General features: G+C 43.9%; 1 protein-coding gene and 1 long non-coding RNA gene across 5 annotated transcripts in view; one reads left to right on the plus strand and one right to left on the minus strand.

Moving 5' to 3' along the window:
- Nucleotides 1–65: 65 nt before the first annotated feature.
- On the plus strand, nucleotides 66–16,749 carry HNMT (histamine N-methyltransferase). Of its 4 annotated transcripts, none has more exons than XM_040703494.1 (7): nucleotides 106–152; nucleotides 2,711–2,875; nucleotides 2,961–3,013; nucleotides 5,820–5,927; nucleotides 8,595–8,725; nucleotides 9,219–9,312; nucleotides 12,265–16,749. In XM_040703494.1, exons 2-7 carry the CDS (start codon nucleotides 2,865–2,867, stop codon nucleotides 12,618–12,620), a joined length of 753 nt encoding a protein of 250 aa, XP_040559428.1. In that variant the 5' UTR covers nucleotides 106–152; nucleotides 2,711–2,864; the 3' UTR covers nucleotides 12,621–16,749. The 4 variants fall into 4 exon arrangements, with proteins under 4 accessions (NP_001264803.1, XP_040559428.1, NP_001264802.1 ...); NM_001277873.2 differs by having other exon boundaries at nucleotides 2,711–2,861; XM_040703495.2 differs by lacking the exon at nucleotides 12,265–16,749 and adding an exon at nucleotides 9,596–10,123 and having other exon boundaries at nucleotides 2,711–2,861.
- Nucleotides 148–16,776, minus strand: part of LOC112532760 — a 129,678-nt gene continuing 113,049 nt past the window's right edge. Inside the window, exons 3-6 of the long non-coding RNA XR_005861718.1 lie at nucleotides 11,356–11,431; nucleotides 6,582–6,844; nucleotides 3,686–3,777; nucleotides 148–1,470 (exon numbers count right to left, since the gene is read on the minus strand). This is a non-coding gene — a long non-coding RNA (uncharacterized LOC112532760). The remainder of the gene's footprint in view (nucleotides 1,471–3,685; nucleotides 3,778–6,581; nucleotides 6,845–11,355; nucleotides 11,432–16,776) is intronic.

The raw sequence follows: 16,776 nt of genomic DNA on the forward strand, positions 1-16,776 counted from the left end.
GCTTGCAGCCCAGAATCACATTCCAGGACCTCCTCCCAGCAGCAACGTCGTGTCCTGGGGTGGGACCAGAGGCACGGAGAGGAAGGCAGTGCAGCACGGCACAGTGACATTGCACTGCACCGAAGGAGCTGCTGCTCACTGGGTCCCATCACGTAAGTACCAGGCACGGGCATTGGCTCATTGGCTGCACGAGCATCTTCCAGCAGCACCATCCCCCTCTAACTAGCCTCAAACCTCCTGCAAAGGGAACAGACCCAAATGAACATCCAAAAGCTTCTAGCAGTCTGACCCCAAATCCCAATCCTTTCCTCTCTCTGTCCCTCTCTCTCTTTTTTAAACTCACTTTTGAAGTTCTCTAGCTGTGGTTCAAACTGCAAAACACATAATGAAGTAGATGGGGCAAATTCAGGTAGCCAAAAACATAATGAGATAAATTAGACAAGTTCCTTAAACTGCCCATAACGTGAAAATGAATCTCAGCTGTTTGTTAGAGACTGCAGAGCCAGGGGTGGGCAAATTGAATCACAGGAAGCACAGAGATCTGGACAAGAAAAGTTGATTATCTCAATCTCCTCTCATTAACAGCAAAGTATTTTCTCAAGATTGAAGGTCGTAAAATATTTTAGCAGCACGCAGTGAAGCTTCTCTGTGAACTGAAAGCAAAAAGCAAGGAGGTGAGCTGAGAGACAGCTGGGTAAATGGGGATGCTGCTCCCTGCTTCTCGCACAGAGCAGGCTGGCAGCTCTGTGCTCAGGGGTCCCATCACATTCCTGTGCTGTGCCCACCAGCACTTGGCACTGAGCAGAGTTCTCGTGTTCTTCCAGCATCTTTTACATCCAGTTTTCTATTCTGTCCTAGAAAGCATCTTTGCTCTGTGAAGGGGATGGGGTACAAGGAGGGGTCTGGCTGTGGTGGCTGTCCATAGGAGGAGTTGTTCTGGCTGAACAAGCAGCACAGTACAGCCTGTGCTTGGGCTCTGGCAACAGCACGTAGTTCCTTGAAGAAGAGGAATAGTGGGAATGCCTCCTGTGAGAGCCTCTGGGACGTGCCGGGCTGCAGCTTTTGGGATGCAAAAAGAGCACGTGTCATGAGCTGGACGTTATTTTTGGCACCAGCAGAAAAGACAGCCAGTAAAGACTGGCTGCTGTTGTTATCATTGAAAAGGAATAGGAGAAGTCCAATGAGAGCAATAAAAATAACCAGCGAGGCTCAGAAGGGGGAAGCGGGGAGCAATGGCAGTCACAGGCAGGTCCCGTGCATGGTGCCTGTAGGGAGGAGCAGGGCTCCTCTTCCTCCTGGTGAGGGCAAGATCTGATAGCCACAAGCTATGGTTTCAGTCCTTCCCGCTGTGTCCAGGAACCATGCTGCCTTCCCCAGTTCCAGGGCTCTTGACATCCATCCATCAACCTGTGTGGTTTTCAGGAAAGCTCTACTTTGCCTGTGGGAATTGCGCCATTATCTTCACAGGGACTAAAAAATACAGAGTGCATTGTTACAGTTTTTATTTTTTTTCAACCCCACCACCAGCATCCCCTTTAAGAACATCAAAAGGTTCAAAAAAAGCAATAAAGGCATCCACTAGCATCTCTGGAGACATGCGATGCACTCTGCTAACCCAGCTCAGCCCTTCTGAGCATTCTGTGCCTCCAAGGCATGAGGGGCTTGTTTCTATTTAACAAGCATCTGAAGGCCTTCCACTGGCTTGTAACAGTGTCCTGTGCCAGTGAAGCCAAAAGAAAAGCTGGCGTGGAAATTAACAATGATATATTTCCATTTGCTGCTGCAATCTATGCCTCCTATTGCAACATCCCACATGGACAGGAGCAAAGTCCTTCATTCAGCCATCGACATGCAGCCACATGATAAACCCTCACATCTAGCACCTCTCCATTGCTTGTTTTTCCTTCTCTGAGTGTAAGAAGTTGGAACAATTTTTGGCTCAAAGGTTGTTCAGCACCCATCTGAGACATAACCTGCTTGACAAGCTTTTGGGGTTAATGATTACCATGAGCACAGTGGTAAGAGAAACGTATGTGGCTGAGAGACCAGGAGAAAGCTTTATGGCTATTGCTTCTTTTGGGCATTCAAGCTGACTTATGGGGGTCATCTCAGAGGAGATGACCACCATGCAGTCAGAGTGCATACCTAGCAGCTCACCATGTGACAATTGCATGATCAACTGCCAATTACCCAGGAGGGGAGGCATGTGCTATGGGCACGTTGTTGCCCTTGACAAACAAAACGTAAGTATCCCTGACAACTAAAGCAAGTCCTGATGAACCAAACAGAAGTGCCCCTGACAACAAACTGCTCACCCTGGCAACCAAAAAGACAATAGGGAGAGAATAAAAACCCAAAATGTTCCAAGGAAGAATGAGCACTACCTCTGCCAAACTGCCGAGCAAATCAACAAGATGTGGCTAACCAACTTGCTGCCTCCCTATGGACCAACGAGACATTGCTGCATCCCCAGTGGTGACTAGCCCTGCTTTGTAAACCATTTGCTAGGATTTCTCTCATTACTATCGCTAGCTTCCCCATCTTCCCCACATTCCTTAGTTGCTTAGAATTTGTCATAAATCAATCGGATAGCATTCGGCCTCGTTTGTTGCCTAAATCTTCCTCTGGGTATATGTCAAACCATCCCCAGTAATTGGATCGAGACACCAGATATGGGAGCAGAGCTCTTTTCCCCCTCTGCTTTGTGCAGCTCACGGATCCATCATGGCATCCCCCATGAGGAGCCTGCTGACAGACCTCAGCCGCTACGTCCGCTGCTTCCACGTCTTCCTGGCCAAGTCTACTGAGCACCAGACCATGAAGCAGTTTGTGGAGCAGCAGCTGCCAGGCCTGCTGGCGAGGTAATGGTGGGCTGGTAAGCTGACAGGGCACGGTGCTTTGTGTAGTAGGTGTAACTCTCTCTGGTGTCAGCTCTCCTAACGTCTGTAATTGTTTTGCAGTACTGGAAGCGGGAAGTCTGCCTTCAATATTCTAAGTGTCGGTGGCGGAGCAGGTACGCTATCAGCTTCACTATTGATATGCTTTTACCCTTTTATACAAATTGCAGTAAAGGCTTTTCTCAAAAAGTCATCTGGAAGAGCCGGATGAACTCTCATTCTGCCACATTACTTTTTGAGGACAGAGAGGTTCGAACTGCCCCACTGGCTTTCCATGCAAAAAACCCTTACTTAAGAGCATGTGTTAGGTTCCTCAGAATATTATATTTTTCCTTTCAATTACTTTCCCCTGTAACTCTCATGGTCTACTGACCATGGCCACTGCACAAGCTGCTTCTGCAGTTACTGGCCCCAAAACACCAGGGGCAAACATGAGCCCAAGTCGCCATCACATGTTCCTCTGCTTTGCCATCTGCTAACGGCACAGCTGGGGACACCTCCAGCCTTACCTGCATGTGCTTATCATAGAATGGCTTAGGTTGGAGGGAACCTTAAAGATCCCATGGACAGGACTGACAACACCAGATCAGGCTGCTCAGGATCCCACCTAATCTGGCCTTGAATGCCTCCAGAGTTGAGACACCCACACAGCTCTGGGCAGCAGTGCCAGGGCCTCACCACCCTCTGAGTAAAAAATTTCTTTCTAAAATCTAAACCAAACCTCCCCTCTTTCAGTTTAAAGCCATCCCCCCCTTGTTATACTTGTCCCCATCTGCCCTAACTGGCACCTTGCGGCCATGTAGAGGACATGGTGCTCCTGGTCAGTTTGATTTCAGTCTTCTGCAGGTCTAGGTGTCTGCTGACCAGGCTTCACTGGGATCTGTAATATCAAAAGAAAAAAGGCTGAAGTTAGCTAGATGGAAAAACAATACCAACAGCTCACAGTGGCTTCTTTTCATTATGTTCTCGCTTAAGTTCCTTCTTAATTAAAGTTTATATTTCCTAATTCTGCTCAGCCCATTAAGACATCAAACTATATGAACAGTTTGTTTATTTTAAATGCTTTGGTCATGCTATCTCCAAGGATTAATCTCAGTTTTGTTGATCTCTCCTAATAAGTAAAAATGATTGTATGTAAATGGTGGGTGTTAAGTACAAAATAGACAGTGTGGTAGAGAAGGAACATTCCTCTCCAATCAAAGGAAACCACTTGTCTGCCAATAAAATGCTGTTTATAACAGGAACACTTTACTCAATTAGAAAGGTGCTTAATTACTTAATCAGGGGCACTCCAGTTTAGCAAGGAGGGTGTTGAGTCAATAATGTGTCAATGTTCATTTTGCAATGTAAAGGCTGACCCAAAGCTTGTCCCTGCTGCAGGTCCTTGAGGGGCCAGGAGGGAGCAAACTCCAGAGGACTGATCCCCAACTTAATGCCAGCATCTGTGGCCCCATCCCCTGTACTTCACAGGGAGGCAGCATTGAAGGAAAAGGTTTTTTTCCCCACTTTTTCATGTCCTGTGAATTTTCTCCACAGTGAGAAAAAAAATAAACCATTTAATGCAGCATCATATCCCATTACCCTTGCCCGTGTAATGTGTCTGCCTTTGCCTACAGCCTCTGCCTTATTAAGTTCACACTCCAGTGCGCAGCACTCTGTACCTTTAAAAGTCATCAATGCTGCTATAAAGTAGCAACTGTGCTATAAACTATCCCGTTACGTAAAATGTTTAATTAGAAACTTAATGGCGAACATAGTGGTAGCCTTTAAAAGGTAATTGTGTTGGAGAGTTTAAATAATTCGGATAGCCTAATTGCCAAATTGTTGATAATGCAAGCTGCTGCAAATTTGACTGTAAAATGCCTCAGGACACTTGTTTGCATATAAAAGAGCTAACTGAAGTCAATTAAGGCTGTGGATTAAGTTATGAATCAAAGTGGTGCTTTTTTGGTTAAAAACAATACAGGGGTGGTTTGGCCACAGAAGAGTGGAAGGGGATATATTAACCTACCCACATATGGTAACAGGAAAATCATTTTTTTTTATTCTGATCTGCACAGCCTTTTCAAAGGGATAATCTACTTTATAGGAAGCTGGCAAATCAACCAAAACAAACAAACGATTGCAGTAGTTACATACAAATTCTGCTTTCCCAGAGTTTACCTTGGCCGCCTGCAAATGACTGACTTAGCTCTGATTTGCCAACGAAATACTGGGTGTGCAGCAGTAGCAAAGCCACAGCTACTTCTGCTACTTCAGAAATTCAATTTCCCTTTCCTCAAAGAACATGCCTGCCAAGATGTCAAGTAAATTTTGGTGTTATTAGTTGCTTTATGAAAGACTCACAAGTCTGAAAATGTACTCTTCCTTAGGTTTTTCTGTTAAATTCTTGAGGCCTAAATGAGATGCGAGACCCTTGGGTTGGAATATCTTGTTCTGACCTGTGGCCTGGGGCCAGAAGCAGGCAGAGAGCTTTTAGTGCTTAACTGGACCCTCCACGTGGAGGAACACATGATGGGTTGAGCTCCTGTGTACACGTTACATTCTGCTGCTTCTGTTTATTCTTTTCATTTATTTATTCTTCTACTGTCTTTTTCACCTACATACATTTTAGCAGAATAAGCAGAAGTGTGCCCTAAGAAAGCCATTTGAACAAGACATACATAGTCCCTCAGTCAGGAGCATCATCTCCCTGAGCTTCCTATATGGTGGACAGGGAGGAGTGTCCAAGGGCAATGGCTAGAGCAAAGCCCTCAGTGGCGATCTGTTGAGAATTCAAAGCACCTACATATACCAATGTGGTACATGTTCTGAACCTAAACGCCATGCATCAGATTTAAAATAGGGCCATTGGGTGGTGCTGGAGACAATATCTACCTGAGCTTTGCTTTCAACTCTTGTGCAATGTTGCCACTTCCCTAGGTGAGATTGACCTGCAGATCATCTCAGCTGTGCAAGCCAGTTATCCAGGAGTCGCCATCAACAATGAGGTGATAGAGCCAAGTGCTGATCAAATCCTCAAGTACAAAGGTATTTTGTCATTAAATATATTAAAATTACATTGAATACTCTAAATGCATTAAAAAGAGTTGAACTCTGGATGACTCCACATTCAAAGCTTTTCTTGCCAGAAAATCAGCTCTTAAAAGTTAAGAAAGTCACTGTTTTATGCTTTCCTGCCATTGTTGCTTCTCAGCATTCATTTTCTCATAAAAATCCTTGTCTTTTACGCTGCAAAGAGCTGAGAGCTCATTTCCTTACACCAGCCAGGCAGCCTGACTCATGTTAATGGAGGAAACCAAAACATTTCACAAGGACAGAGTGTAAGCAGATATGTTTTGGTTAGATTGCCCTACAAACTGAGCATTAAGTATCAGCCAGCAGTTTGATTACCTTGCTGGTTTATTGCTGCATTAGCACCTACCTGGCTTTACTAGCAGGTAATTATGGCCTTGCCAGAAAGCTGCTGCTGAATGGACATGGTGCTAACATGCAAACCTCATCAGCAGTTTGTCTTACTGGAAATGCTCCAGAAAATATCAGATTATAAAACCACAGTGTAAATCTTCAACTCCTACTCTTGCTAAGGTTCTTTAAAAAAGACCATTCCAAACGTGAAGCAAGTAGAGGAATATGAAGGTGTAAAAAAGCAATAATCCCCAGAAATGCATCATTTCTTGATACCTGTCTCTGTATCATGTGGACTTGATCTCTGAAAAGATTACTTCCCAGTAGCTTTTATGTTGGTCAAGGTTGAGATGGTGAAGAATAGGCAATAGAGCATTTGTTGTTTGTCAGAAAGTCTGGGCACTAGCACATAGCTCTGCTGTCCTGTCTGGGCTGTGGACCATAGGCTACGTGAGGCTGAGTTTGAGCTGCACCTTCCTGGATTCACCTTCTACCACCAATTAATTGGCAATCCTGTTCCATTTTGGTGAGTTTCTTTCCTGCAGAAAGTTAAAGAAAATATAAGATGCTGTCCTTATTTTAAGTTTTATGCTAAACTAGAAATGAAATATTCATCTGAATTTCTTTCTTTAAACTTTCTTATTTGGTAATTAATCATGTCCCCAGTAGGTATCATTAATTATGTTTCTGAGCTCTTGTTTCCACGGAGAATTGGAAAAGTTATCTGTGCCTCTGAGGATTCCGTAGTTCTGTTTTCTGCCTAACCAGCTTCTTTTTCCTTGGAAAGGAGAAGCCAAGCTCATGAGAGAAACTTTCTTCCTGGGACTTGCAGTGATGACGAACTGAGCTTCCTCTTAGGAAGTGTCATTGGCTGAAGTCTCTTCTCAAAGTCATGTGGCCAGGCAGTGGCTTTCCTTCATTCCTGGCCTGTGTTGGGGTGAAGCCCTTTGGTGACTATGGCCTGTGTTTTGGTTTCATTGCCTAAGCAACATGGTGCGACTGTGGCCAGCCCAGTACAGAGGCACAAGCCAAGGGCCTGTGGATGGCTTCTGCCAAGGCAGCAATCTAGGTTGAAATGAGGATAAAATTTAAGGAAGTTTTCAGTGTGGTTAGGGTGATATGTCTTGGGTTCAGATGAATATTTGGGCAAAAGCTTCCCATAATCAGAATGAGTTTGTCCTTTCTGAAATTTTTTGCCTTTAAAACCTACCTAGGCACATAATTCACTCTCCTTCCCAGTGTCTCCTTGCAGACTGCATAACAATCGAACTGGAGCAGATTGCACCAGATTATGTGTGATGGTGATATGAACTGCTGCTGAAGGAAGCCCAAGTTTAAAGCAGCAAATTAAATCTGAACTGCAGGTGCTATGGCCAGTGACTGATAAATGGAAGCAAGCAGAGTTACAGCAGCAGCATCCGAAAGGGATGCTCCATTTCTGGCCATAAAAGAGGGGAGATAAGAACTGATGGAGCATTTCTCATCTGTCTGACTGGGATTTATACTAATCACAGCCCAAAGGAGGAACATTGTGATTAGCAGTGTAAAGGCACTGGTGTTAGCAAATCATGTTTTGAACATGTGTTCTGTAGCTAAGGCTCAGTCTGCCTTTGGGCCATTTAAGTTTTAAATTTATGTTAACTCCAGCAAAGCATAGGAATTGCATCAGGGCTAGTTTTGTCCTGGAGCAGTTCTAAGCCCTAAGCAGGAGCACAAGATGAGCTCCATATGCCAGCAGATGGACATTTGTATTCCAGCGTCTCCTAAAATACAAAATCATCCCACAGTTTGCTCCTATAAAAGTAACAAAATGCCGTGGGGAGCCAGGCCCATTAGTATAACTTATGCTTCGAATCCATTCCTCCATCCTCAAGATCCTGTATTTATTCAGTCAGATCTGGAAAGCCCTTTGGCACAGCTTAGCTTCTGTTCCTCCATGTGGGTGTTGCGTGACACCTCAGTGAAGGGGCCTTGTTGGTGTTTGTCCCAACCAACATCTTTTAATGCTGCTTGAACCAGCCATGGTTTATTTTTTTTCTATCAGATAAGGACACCAAATGAGGGTGCAAAGAGGAAACATCAAGTACTCTTAAGACTTCACCATACAAAGAGCTGGACAGCTCCCTTCTCACACATAGGTTCAAGATTTTAAGAATGCCATTGCTGTGTTAAATTGGTAACAAAGCCCTCTGCCTAAACATGACTTCTGAATGTATTAAGGCTTTGAATAGAGATTAATCCCGTATTTGCAATTGAGTTAACTCTGTCCTGTCTTCTCCCATATTTCAGAACGTGTGGCTGCAACCTCAAACCTCGACAATGTGAAGTTTACCTGGCATGAGGAGACAGCTAATGAATATGAAAGTCGAATGAAGGCAGAAAAGAAGTCTCAAAAATGGGACTTCATTCACATGATTCAGGTAAAAGTTAACAATGTAAAAGTTGTCAAAGGTTTGGCTGTTAAAGCAAGCACGAGGTATGTGACCTCATTATCCACCCTGAGGGAAGAAAGGTGAGTTTATTTCCCTGTAATTTAAAGTACTTAAGCAGAAGTAAACTGCAAAAATGAAAGATGAGCTACAGAAAAACAGCTTTGAGCACAGTGGTCCTATTAACCAGGCTGCGGTCAGCAGTCAACTGAAAACACATTTTAACTAGCGTTTCCAAAGACCCCTGTCCTCTCTGTGAAATTGCCTTTATGTTTCCAAGTATACTGAAGCCATTACAAGCTGTCCTTGCAGCTAAGGAAGGCGAGCCTTTTAATCTCAGATTAATGAACAAACATGAGCTTTGTGCGGGGGAATATGAGGGCAGGCCAGGGTTGCTCCTGTTGGCTCCTTTTACCTTGTGGTACCAGTTATGGTGTTCTCCAGGGCCTCCCCATGTCTCTGTAAGCATTTCTGCTCTTCCCAGATGCTGTACTACGTGAAAGACATCCCTGCAATTATCCGGTACTTCCACAGCCTCCTGGCTGCACAGGCAAAGCTCCTCATCATCCTGGTGTCAGGTGAGAGCCACTCCATGACGTGTTCAGTAGGGCAGGAGCCACGGGACCTCTGGGATTCCCAGAAAGTAATGGGTATTTTTGTATGCAATATCCTTTATTGCCTATAGAGGGAAACTGGAATAAACAGTGCCCGTTCACCTGCATCTACAGAAATCTGTATGTTGTCTATACCTGCACAGCTCCATGCTGCAGACTGTGAAAGCTGAAGGCTTTGTGAGCCCTAAGCCCACTCTGTGGGTACAAAACACCTTTCTCTCACCTTTTTCCCTTCCCTGTCCTGCAGCTCTGCCAGTGATGGAGCAAGAGCCACTTCAGGCCCTGCTGCAGCTGTTTTCTGCCAAAGGTTTTCAATGCCAAAGGCACTGTCTTGCTCCTGGAGACGTGCAGCCTTAAGCAAATGGCTAGTGCAGGGCTCGGCTGTACTGTACAGCAGCTGCTGGAGCACATGTGGCTCATTTTCTTCTCAAACTACGTGTCTCCTTCATGTAGCTCTTTTGGGTGGAAAACAGTATTTTTTGTTTGTTTGTTTGATGTTTTTCTCAGAGATTTAAGCAGTTTTATTGAATTTGGCCGTATCTGCAATCTGAAACGTATTTGATGGAGTTCTCTTTTTTGTCTTTGCCTTCATGAAGTTTCCACAGAGAAATGGCACTTCTCTGACTTGTTTTTCTCTAAAATGATTTTGCTTTAGAGTGTTTTCAAGCATTTTGCTGCAAGAAATCTGAATCTTAAATGATCCGAGTTACTGTTATTGTTACTGTTATTGTTCTTTGAGTAACAATAATAGATTATAATATCAGTTTATTGCTAATTAGGTCCCTACCATTGAAATTCTTTTTCAGTTGCTTAACCTGTCCCTTTTGATGTTCATGAAACGAGAATACAGGGAGGAACGTGCGTCTATTCAAAATCAATGTCACTAAAAATTTGAGTTTATGAAATTTATTGGGCATCTTCTCTGGCCAGGTGGTTCCTTGTTGTATCATTCCTCCTATTTCTCCTCCTCACACCTTCAACGCACGATGCCCAATGGTTGCATGAATAATTTCAACTTTTCTGTGTTCAGATAGAGGAAGTTATAAACACAAGTGCCCAGTAATGGCTGTTTCCTCTGCAGGTGCAATTGGTGAATAGGCACCCTTTGAGAATCAGAATTAGTCTCACTAAAGTGGGACATGGCAGTGTGTCTGGGGAAATGTGTAGACTATAGCAAGAGGTCAGAATGTGGAGTGGAAAATGCTGGGGAGAAAGGAAAACCTTGAGGAAAATAATTGTATAGAGAAAGTAAGGAAGACCAAAATGAGCACCGAAACAAAAAGAGGTAATGAAAGATAAGCAGAACAAAGCTCGTTTAAAAAAAAATGAAGGTAGTGCAATTTCCAACACAAACACATTAGGATGTGTTAATTAAAAAACATTCTGGGAATAGGATTGATAGCAGAGGGCTTGGTCACTTGGTGGAGGTTGCAGTGCCGCCTATTCCATCCACGCTGGGACAGCAGGCAAGTTGCAAGAGCTGTATGGTGTTATTTTTAACACATTTTAAAAATGTGTTTACATCGCCTTGAAAACAAAAGTAGTGCCATATGCTGAGCCTATCGAGAGCTATTATAATAATGCTTTGTTCAGGTAGTGTATAATTGCTCAGCTCGGAGATGGCACTGAGTCATACAACACTGACACCAGCAAATTTTCTGCTATTAGTGCTCTGCATTCAATTTCCACCAGGTGAAAGAAAATATCGTAGCCCTTCTAAACACCAAACTGTTTATTTGACTGTAAATAACTGCTTGCAGATAAAGCATTTGCAAAAGTGCCAAGCAATTGGTTTTAGCAGTTAGGGAGATTTATAGTCATAACTCTCAAGACCTGCTCATTAGGCTCAAAGGTATTTTCATCCTGTCCAGTCAATTTGGGCGATCCTTTTATAAATGATTTATAGCAGAAATGCTGAGTCACAGATCCTAGGTGAGGGAAAACAAAGAAGTGAAGACATATCTAGGGAGTTTTCAGCTTACGCATGGTTTTCTTTGTAAAACATACCTTTAGAAGAGGGGGGTCCTTGTATGGGCTCTTTTGGAGGTGATTGCAGGATCCTTTTCCTACCTGCCCCATCATCCTGGAATAATAGAAACACAGAATCATAGAATCATTATGGCTGGAAAAGACCACTAACATTATCTAGTCCAACTGTCAAACCAACATCACCATCCTCACTAAACCATGTCCCTGAAATCTTTGTACAGCCCAAATAATACACAGCCTAAGCATCCTTCTGGCACCACTGGGAGGACTGCCTGGGATGCATGCTGCCTATACCCCACAGCATGTGACTATGTCTGTGAGTGAAGGCTAAAAGAGTATGGTGCAGCTTCATTCCAGGCTCTGACTATTCCAATAATTTTCTCTACCACGTGTCAACTGCATGGTTAATGTGACCAGGGCTTTGCACCCCATGTATTTAATGTAGCAAGTAGACAGTTTACTGACAATATGTTTTTTAGTGAAGCTCTCACATAGATCAATCAACAAAGTAATTGGATGAGGGAATGGGAGAGGATTTGGTCTTCCAAACAGACACAGAAACATAGAGAATGGTTTAATTCAAGAAGATATCACTGAATAGCTAGTGCTTAATACATAGACTACAGAAGGAGGTCCTTGAGGGATACAGGCCATTGCATTTGCATACATACATAGAAAAGAGTTGGAACACTTTGGACATGGAAAAGGGAAGACTGTGAGTACCAAAAGGTGCTGGATTTGCAGGTTGGTGCCTCCCACAGCCCTGACCCAGAGGGAGCAACTGCCTCCACTGTGCCCCAAGGCTTGTGTCCTAACTCTGGGAGCCCCAGTTTGCAGTGCAGACAACAGCTGAAAAAAGAAACAGGTCATCAACATTTGTTCAAATAGTGTTTTTCCTGAACGTTTTCCTGATGGTTTATCCCTCAGAAACCAGTGGCTGGGAAACGCTCTGGAGGAAGTATGGGTCTTCCTTTCCTACAGATGACCTCTGCACTTACGTGTCCTCTGCTAATATCAAAGGGATTCTGGATTCAGTCGGGCTGAAGTACAAGGTGTATGAGCTCCCATCCCACATGGACATAACTTGCTGCTTTACTGAAGGGGACAACGATGGGGAGCTGTTGCTGGATTTCTTGACGGAAACCTATGAGTTTTCAAAAACTGCTCCTCCTGAACTAAAGCACCAGGTACTGGAAGAATTAAGAAAGCCTGGATGCAGTGAGAACAGAAATGGGAAGGTGATTTTTAATAACAGCATGAGTGTAATAATGATTGAGCCCTGAATTAAGAAAAGCAAATGGTTAGATACAAAATATTAAGAGTTGAAGTAGATAAAAATGTATATATATATATTCTTTACAAATGGTTCAATTTACTTCCACATAGTTTATTTTTTGGAGTCTGTTAAGAAATCATTACTAACATCTGCTGTTATAAGTGATCTTTAAAAGTGAGATTAATTCTGTACTAATCTATGAATGTGTAACTCAGCAGTAAATTGTGTTTTATCATGTGGATATGGTATAATCAGATGTAACTTGGATCATCAGCTCAAACACTGCAGAAACCAGACCACTTCCTCTGGCTGATGGATAAGAAATAATCAAGAACTATACATGATTATATCATATGCATTTAAAAACTCTCAGCAAATGAAGTACACAAATTACAGCTTCTCAGTGCCACTTGCAAGACTGGAGGCTTGAAACAACCAACTGCTTGTGTGGTTGCTGAATGTCTTGAGAGTATCTTAAGTTTGTTCTGACTTCAAGATCTCGTGCCTTCAGTTACCACAAAGGTGACCCAAACCTTCAGCATGTGTGACATTCACCCTGCTCCTGCCTCTGTGTGCAGCTCCGTGTGATAGCACTGCTTTCCCCTTGCTGTATTTTCACTTTACTCTTATGATACTGCAACAGCAGAGTCCTTTCCCTGTGGTTCATATATATGGCAGCTACACATGCTGAGGGCCTGATCCTAAGGCTGGGCCGTAAAAACACTTTGGGTACTGGGTCCATACTGGTATTGCAAGATGGAAGCAACTGAGGGTGGTCATGGCATAGGGTTGTTAACGACCAACCTGAGCAAGTGGATTTCATAGAATCATAGAATCAGAGAATCGCTAAGGTTGGAAAAGACCCACAGGATCATCCAGTCCAACCATTCGCCCTTCACCAATGGTTCCCGCTAAACCATGTCCCTCAACACAACATCCAAACGCTCTTTGAACACCACCAGGCTCGGTGACTCCACCACCTCTCTGGGCAGCCCATTCCAGTGCCTGACCACCCTTTCAGAGAAGTAGTATTTCCTAACGTCCAGCCTGAATCTTCCCTGGCACAGCTTGAAGCCATTCCCTCTAGTCCTATCACTAGCCACACGAGAGAAGAGGCTGAACCCCAGCTCACTACAACCTCCCTTCAGGTAGTTATAGAGAGCAATAAGATCTCCCTGAGCCTCCTCTTCTCTAGACTGAACAATCCCAGCTCCTTCAGCCGCTCTTCATAAGGCCTGTGCTCCAGATTCCTCACCAGCTTTGTTGCCCTCCTCTGGACACACTCCAGGGTCTCGATGTCTTTCTTACAGTGAGGGGCCCAAAACTGGACACAGTACTCAAGGTGCGGCCTCACCAGTGCTGAATACAGGGGGACAATTACTTCCCTATTCCTGCTGGCAACACTATTTCTGATACAAGCCAGGATGCCATTGGCCTTCTTGGCCACCTGGGCACACTGCTGGCTCATGTTCAGTCTAGCGTCAATCAATACCCCCAGGTCCATTTCCTCTACACAGTCTTCCAGCCACTCTGCCCCAAGCCTGTAGCGTTGCCTGGGGTTATTGTGACCAAAGTGCAGGACCCAGTATTTGGTCTTGTTGAATCCCATCCCATTGGCTTCAGCCCAGCTATCGAGCCTATCCAGATCCCTCTGTAGGGTCTTGCTACCCTCAGGCAGATCAACACTTCCAGCCAGCTTGGTGTCATCTGCAAACTTACTGAGGGTGCAAAGCCTTTCACTGGTGCAAAGCCTTGATTATGAATCAGCTATTGCTGTTGTGTGGGGGCCTTTTCTTATTTTTTGTTAAAAACACCAACTTTCTGGTTGTGGCCTATAACTAGCCTGCCTGCAAAGGGCCGTGCTAAAGTTTTGACCTTTGTGACTCGGAAGACGTAAAAATAAACCCTGGAGCCAAAGTGACAGATTTCAGAGGGATTTGTTTCCTCGTCAGTGGAATCACACCAGGTCAATCCATCCAGAACGTGGTAGAAGATGTCCACCAAAAGGTACTTCTCTTCCCCAGCCTCTTCACCCTCTGGGGCTGTCTCTGCTCTGGTAATCAATGTGTTTGTTTTGCTGAATGCTTTCATGGTTTTAGGAAGTGCAGTGCTCTCTACGAGGTGCAGTGCAGAGTGGAATGCAATACAGCCGCTTGGATGACTTTAATAGTCTGAATGCTTGGTGTATCCAGGGGGATAGTTGTGATGTCTGCCACTGAAAGAGTTTGCTTCAGTGTGAGAACGGTGTACTTTAGCTAATGCTTCAGTGGCATGAAATAATGTTTTATTTCTACATATGTATTCCTGATACAATGTAGATTATTGAAGAATCGAGGTGATTTACAGGAGAATGCATCAGACATTAATACCCATTTCTGTTCATTTTAGGGTGAATTATTTGAAACGCACACTTTGCCGAGTGATCAAATATTAATTCCAGTGTGTTTTAGAACATTTCCACAGCATTTCTCAGCTGTTGAACAGAGTAATATCTATTGCCACTTTCACACAGATTCCTGCATTAGGAGACCTCGGTACATCTATAAGCTGCTACAGTGATGTGCCAGAAAGGGATAGAAAGAAAATCTCTCATTAGGACAGATTCCTGCACGCATCTCTAATGGAAAACAAATTAAAGCTGCAGCTATTTCCATAGCTCTTTTGTGTCAACGACCTCTTCTAAGTGGTGCTCGTGGAGGCAGTGACCTCTGCATATTGCCACACCGACCCTGGCAGAAGTGATGTGTCTTTTGGAGGCCCTGGGATGCCATAACAAAAGAAAAAGCCTAACAACAACAGCTAACAACGGCTGCACGGCCCGTTCTGTGATTTTGCAGAGGTTGAGAATGACAGAAACAAAGCATTTTAGAGTTTTCTGGGGAAGGTTGTTCTGAAAATCTGGGAATGGTCCCACCTCATGGTTGAGCAGGAAAAGAAGATAAACAACACTCTGTTGTTCTGAAGAGACGAGAGGAGGATATGAACAAAAAGAGAAATGGAAAGGAGATTTAGAAGATGAGAAATGAGTGCCTGATGGGTGCGTGCCATTAAATGGGGCCTTATTTCAAAGCAGATTTCACTGGGGAAATGGCACTGTCACCCCAGGCTGAAGAGGAAAACTCCTTATCTCCACACTGCGGGATCCTCAGCCATGGTTTTCAGTTCTGAGGAGAACTTCATTGAAAAAAGGGGGAAAATGCAGTGAAGTTCATTCTGCATAGGCGGCTGCTTCTATTGGGCTGAGGGAAGACTGAATTACAAAAGAAACCTTAAGGGATGTATTGTTTTTAATTTTACATTTGTAACACACACATCTCCAAGAAGTAAATGCTGCCAGTATTATTTAGTAGGAAATGAGTGCGGGGAAAGTCAATTTTATATTCATTTTAATATAAAAAAAAATTATAAATTTCTCCTTTGTTCATCTCTCAAATACCTCCCTAATAGCCTGAGGTACCACATCTTCATGTGAGCATCACCCTGAATTGCACAGCACGATGCTGCTACTCCAGAGCAGGCCTGGGGAGTCCAACCCCAAAGCAGACTGGGATTTGTATGGCAGTTTTGATCTTACCTGCATGCTTTCCACATGGATTAGCTGCTTTCCTCTCAAAAAGCCCACCTTATCTCAGCCAGCAGCCTTCTCTTCTAAAGGCACGTTTCCAGACCTCACTCTTTGCAAACCCATGGGGGCCAGTGGGCCAGGTCTGCCTTGCTCACACACCTATAAGCTGCATTTATACCTATGGGGTGTATTTATATGTTTTTTGCACAGGTTTGCTAAGAGCGATGGCCTTACACTGTCATAAAGCAGACTGAAACACAAAAGGCTTCAGGCAGCTTGTGTTAAAGACACATCAGTAAGGAACCCAGTCTTCTCAGGTACATCCCTCCCGCATCACATACATCTGTGTGAGCAGCTTCAGGACTGTGCCTTTAAATCATACCTAGGAAAATATTCTCGCTGCTCTGTTAATTACAACAGCAAATTGAACAAATGCACTTACAGCTCAGTTGCTGTCGCCATTTCCACATCAGTGTAATTCATGCTTGTAGCCCATGATAGGATTTTTAATGTCATTACACAGTAGGGCAAAGTCTTCATTTTTAATAAAAATACAAATGCTAAAATGAAATGGATGAATATCTAATTTTACATCTTC

This window comes from Gallus gallus, chromosome 7, assembly GCF_016699485.2.
Source record: "Gallus gallus isolate bGalGal1 chromosome 7, bGalGal1.mat.broiler.GRCg7b, whole genome shotgun sequence".
NCBI lineage: Eukaryota > Metazoa > Chordata > Aves > Galliformes > Phasianidae > Gallus > Gallus gallus.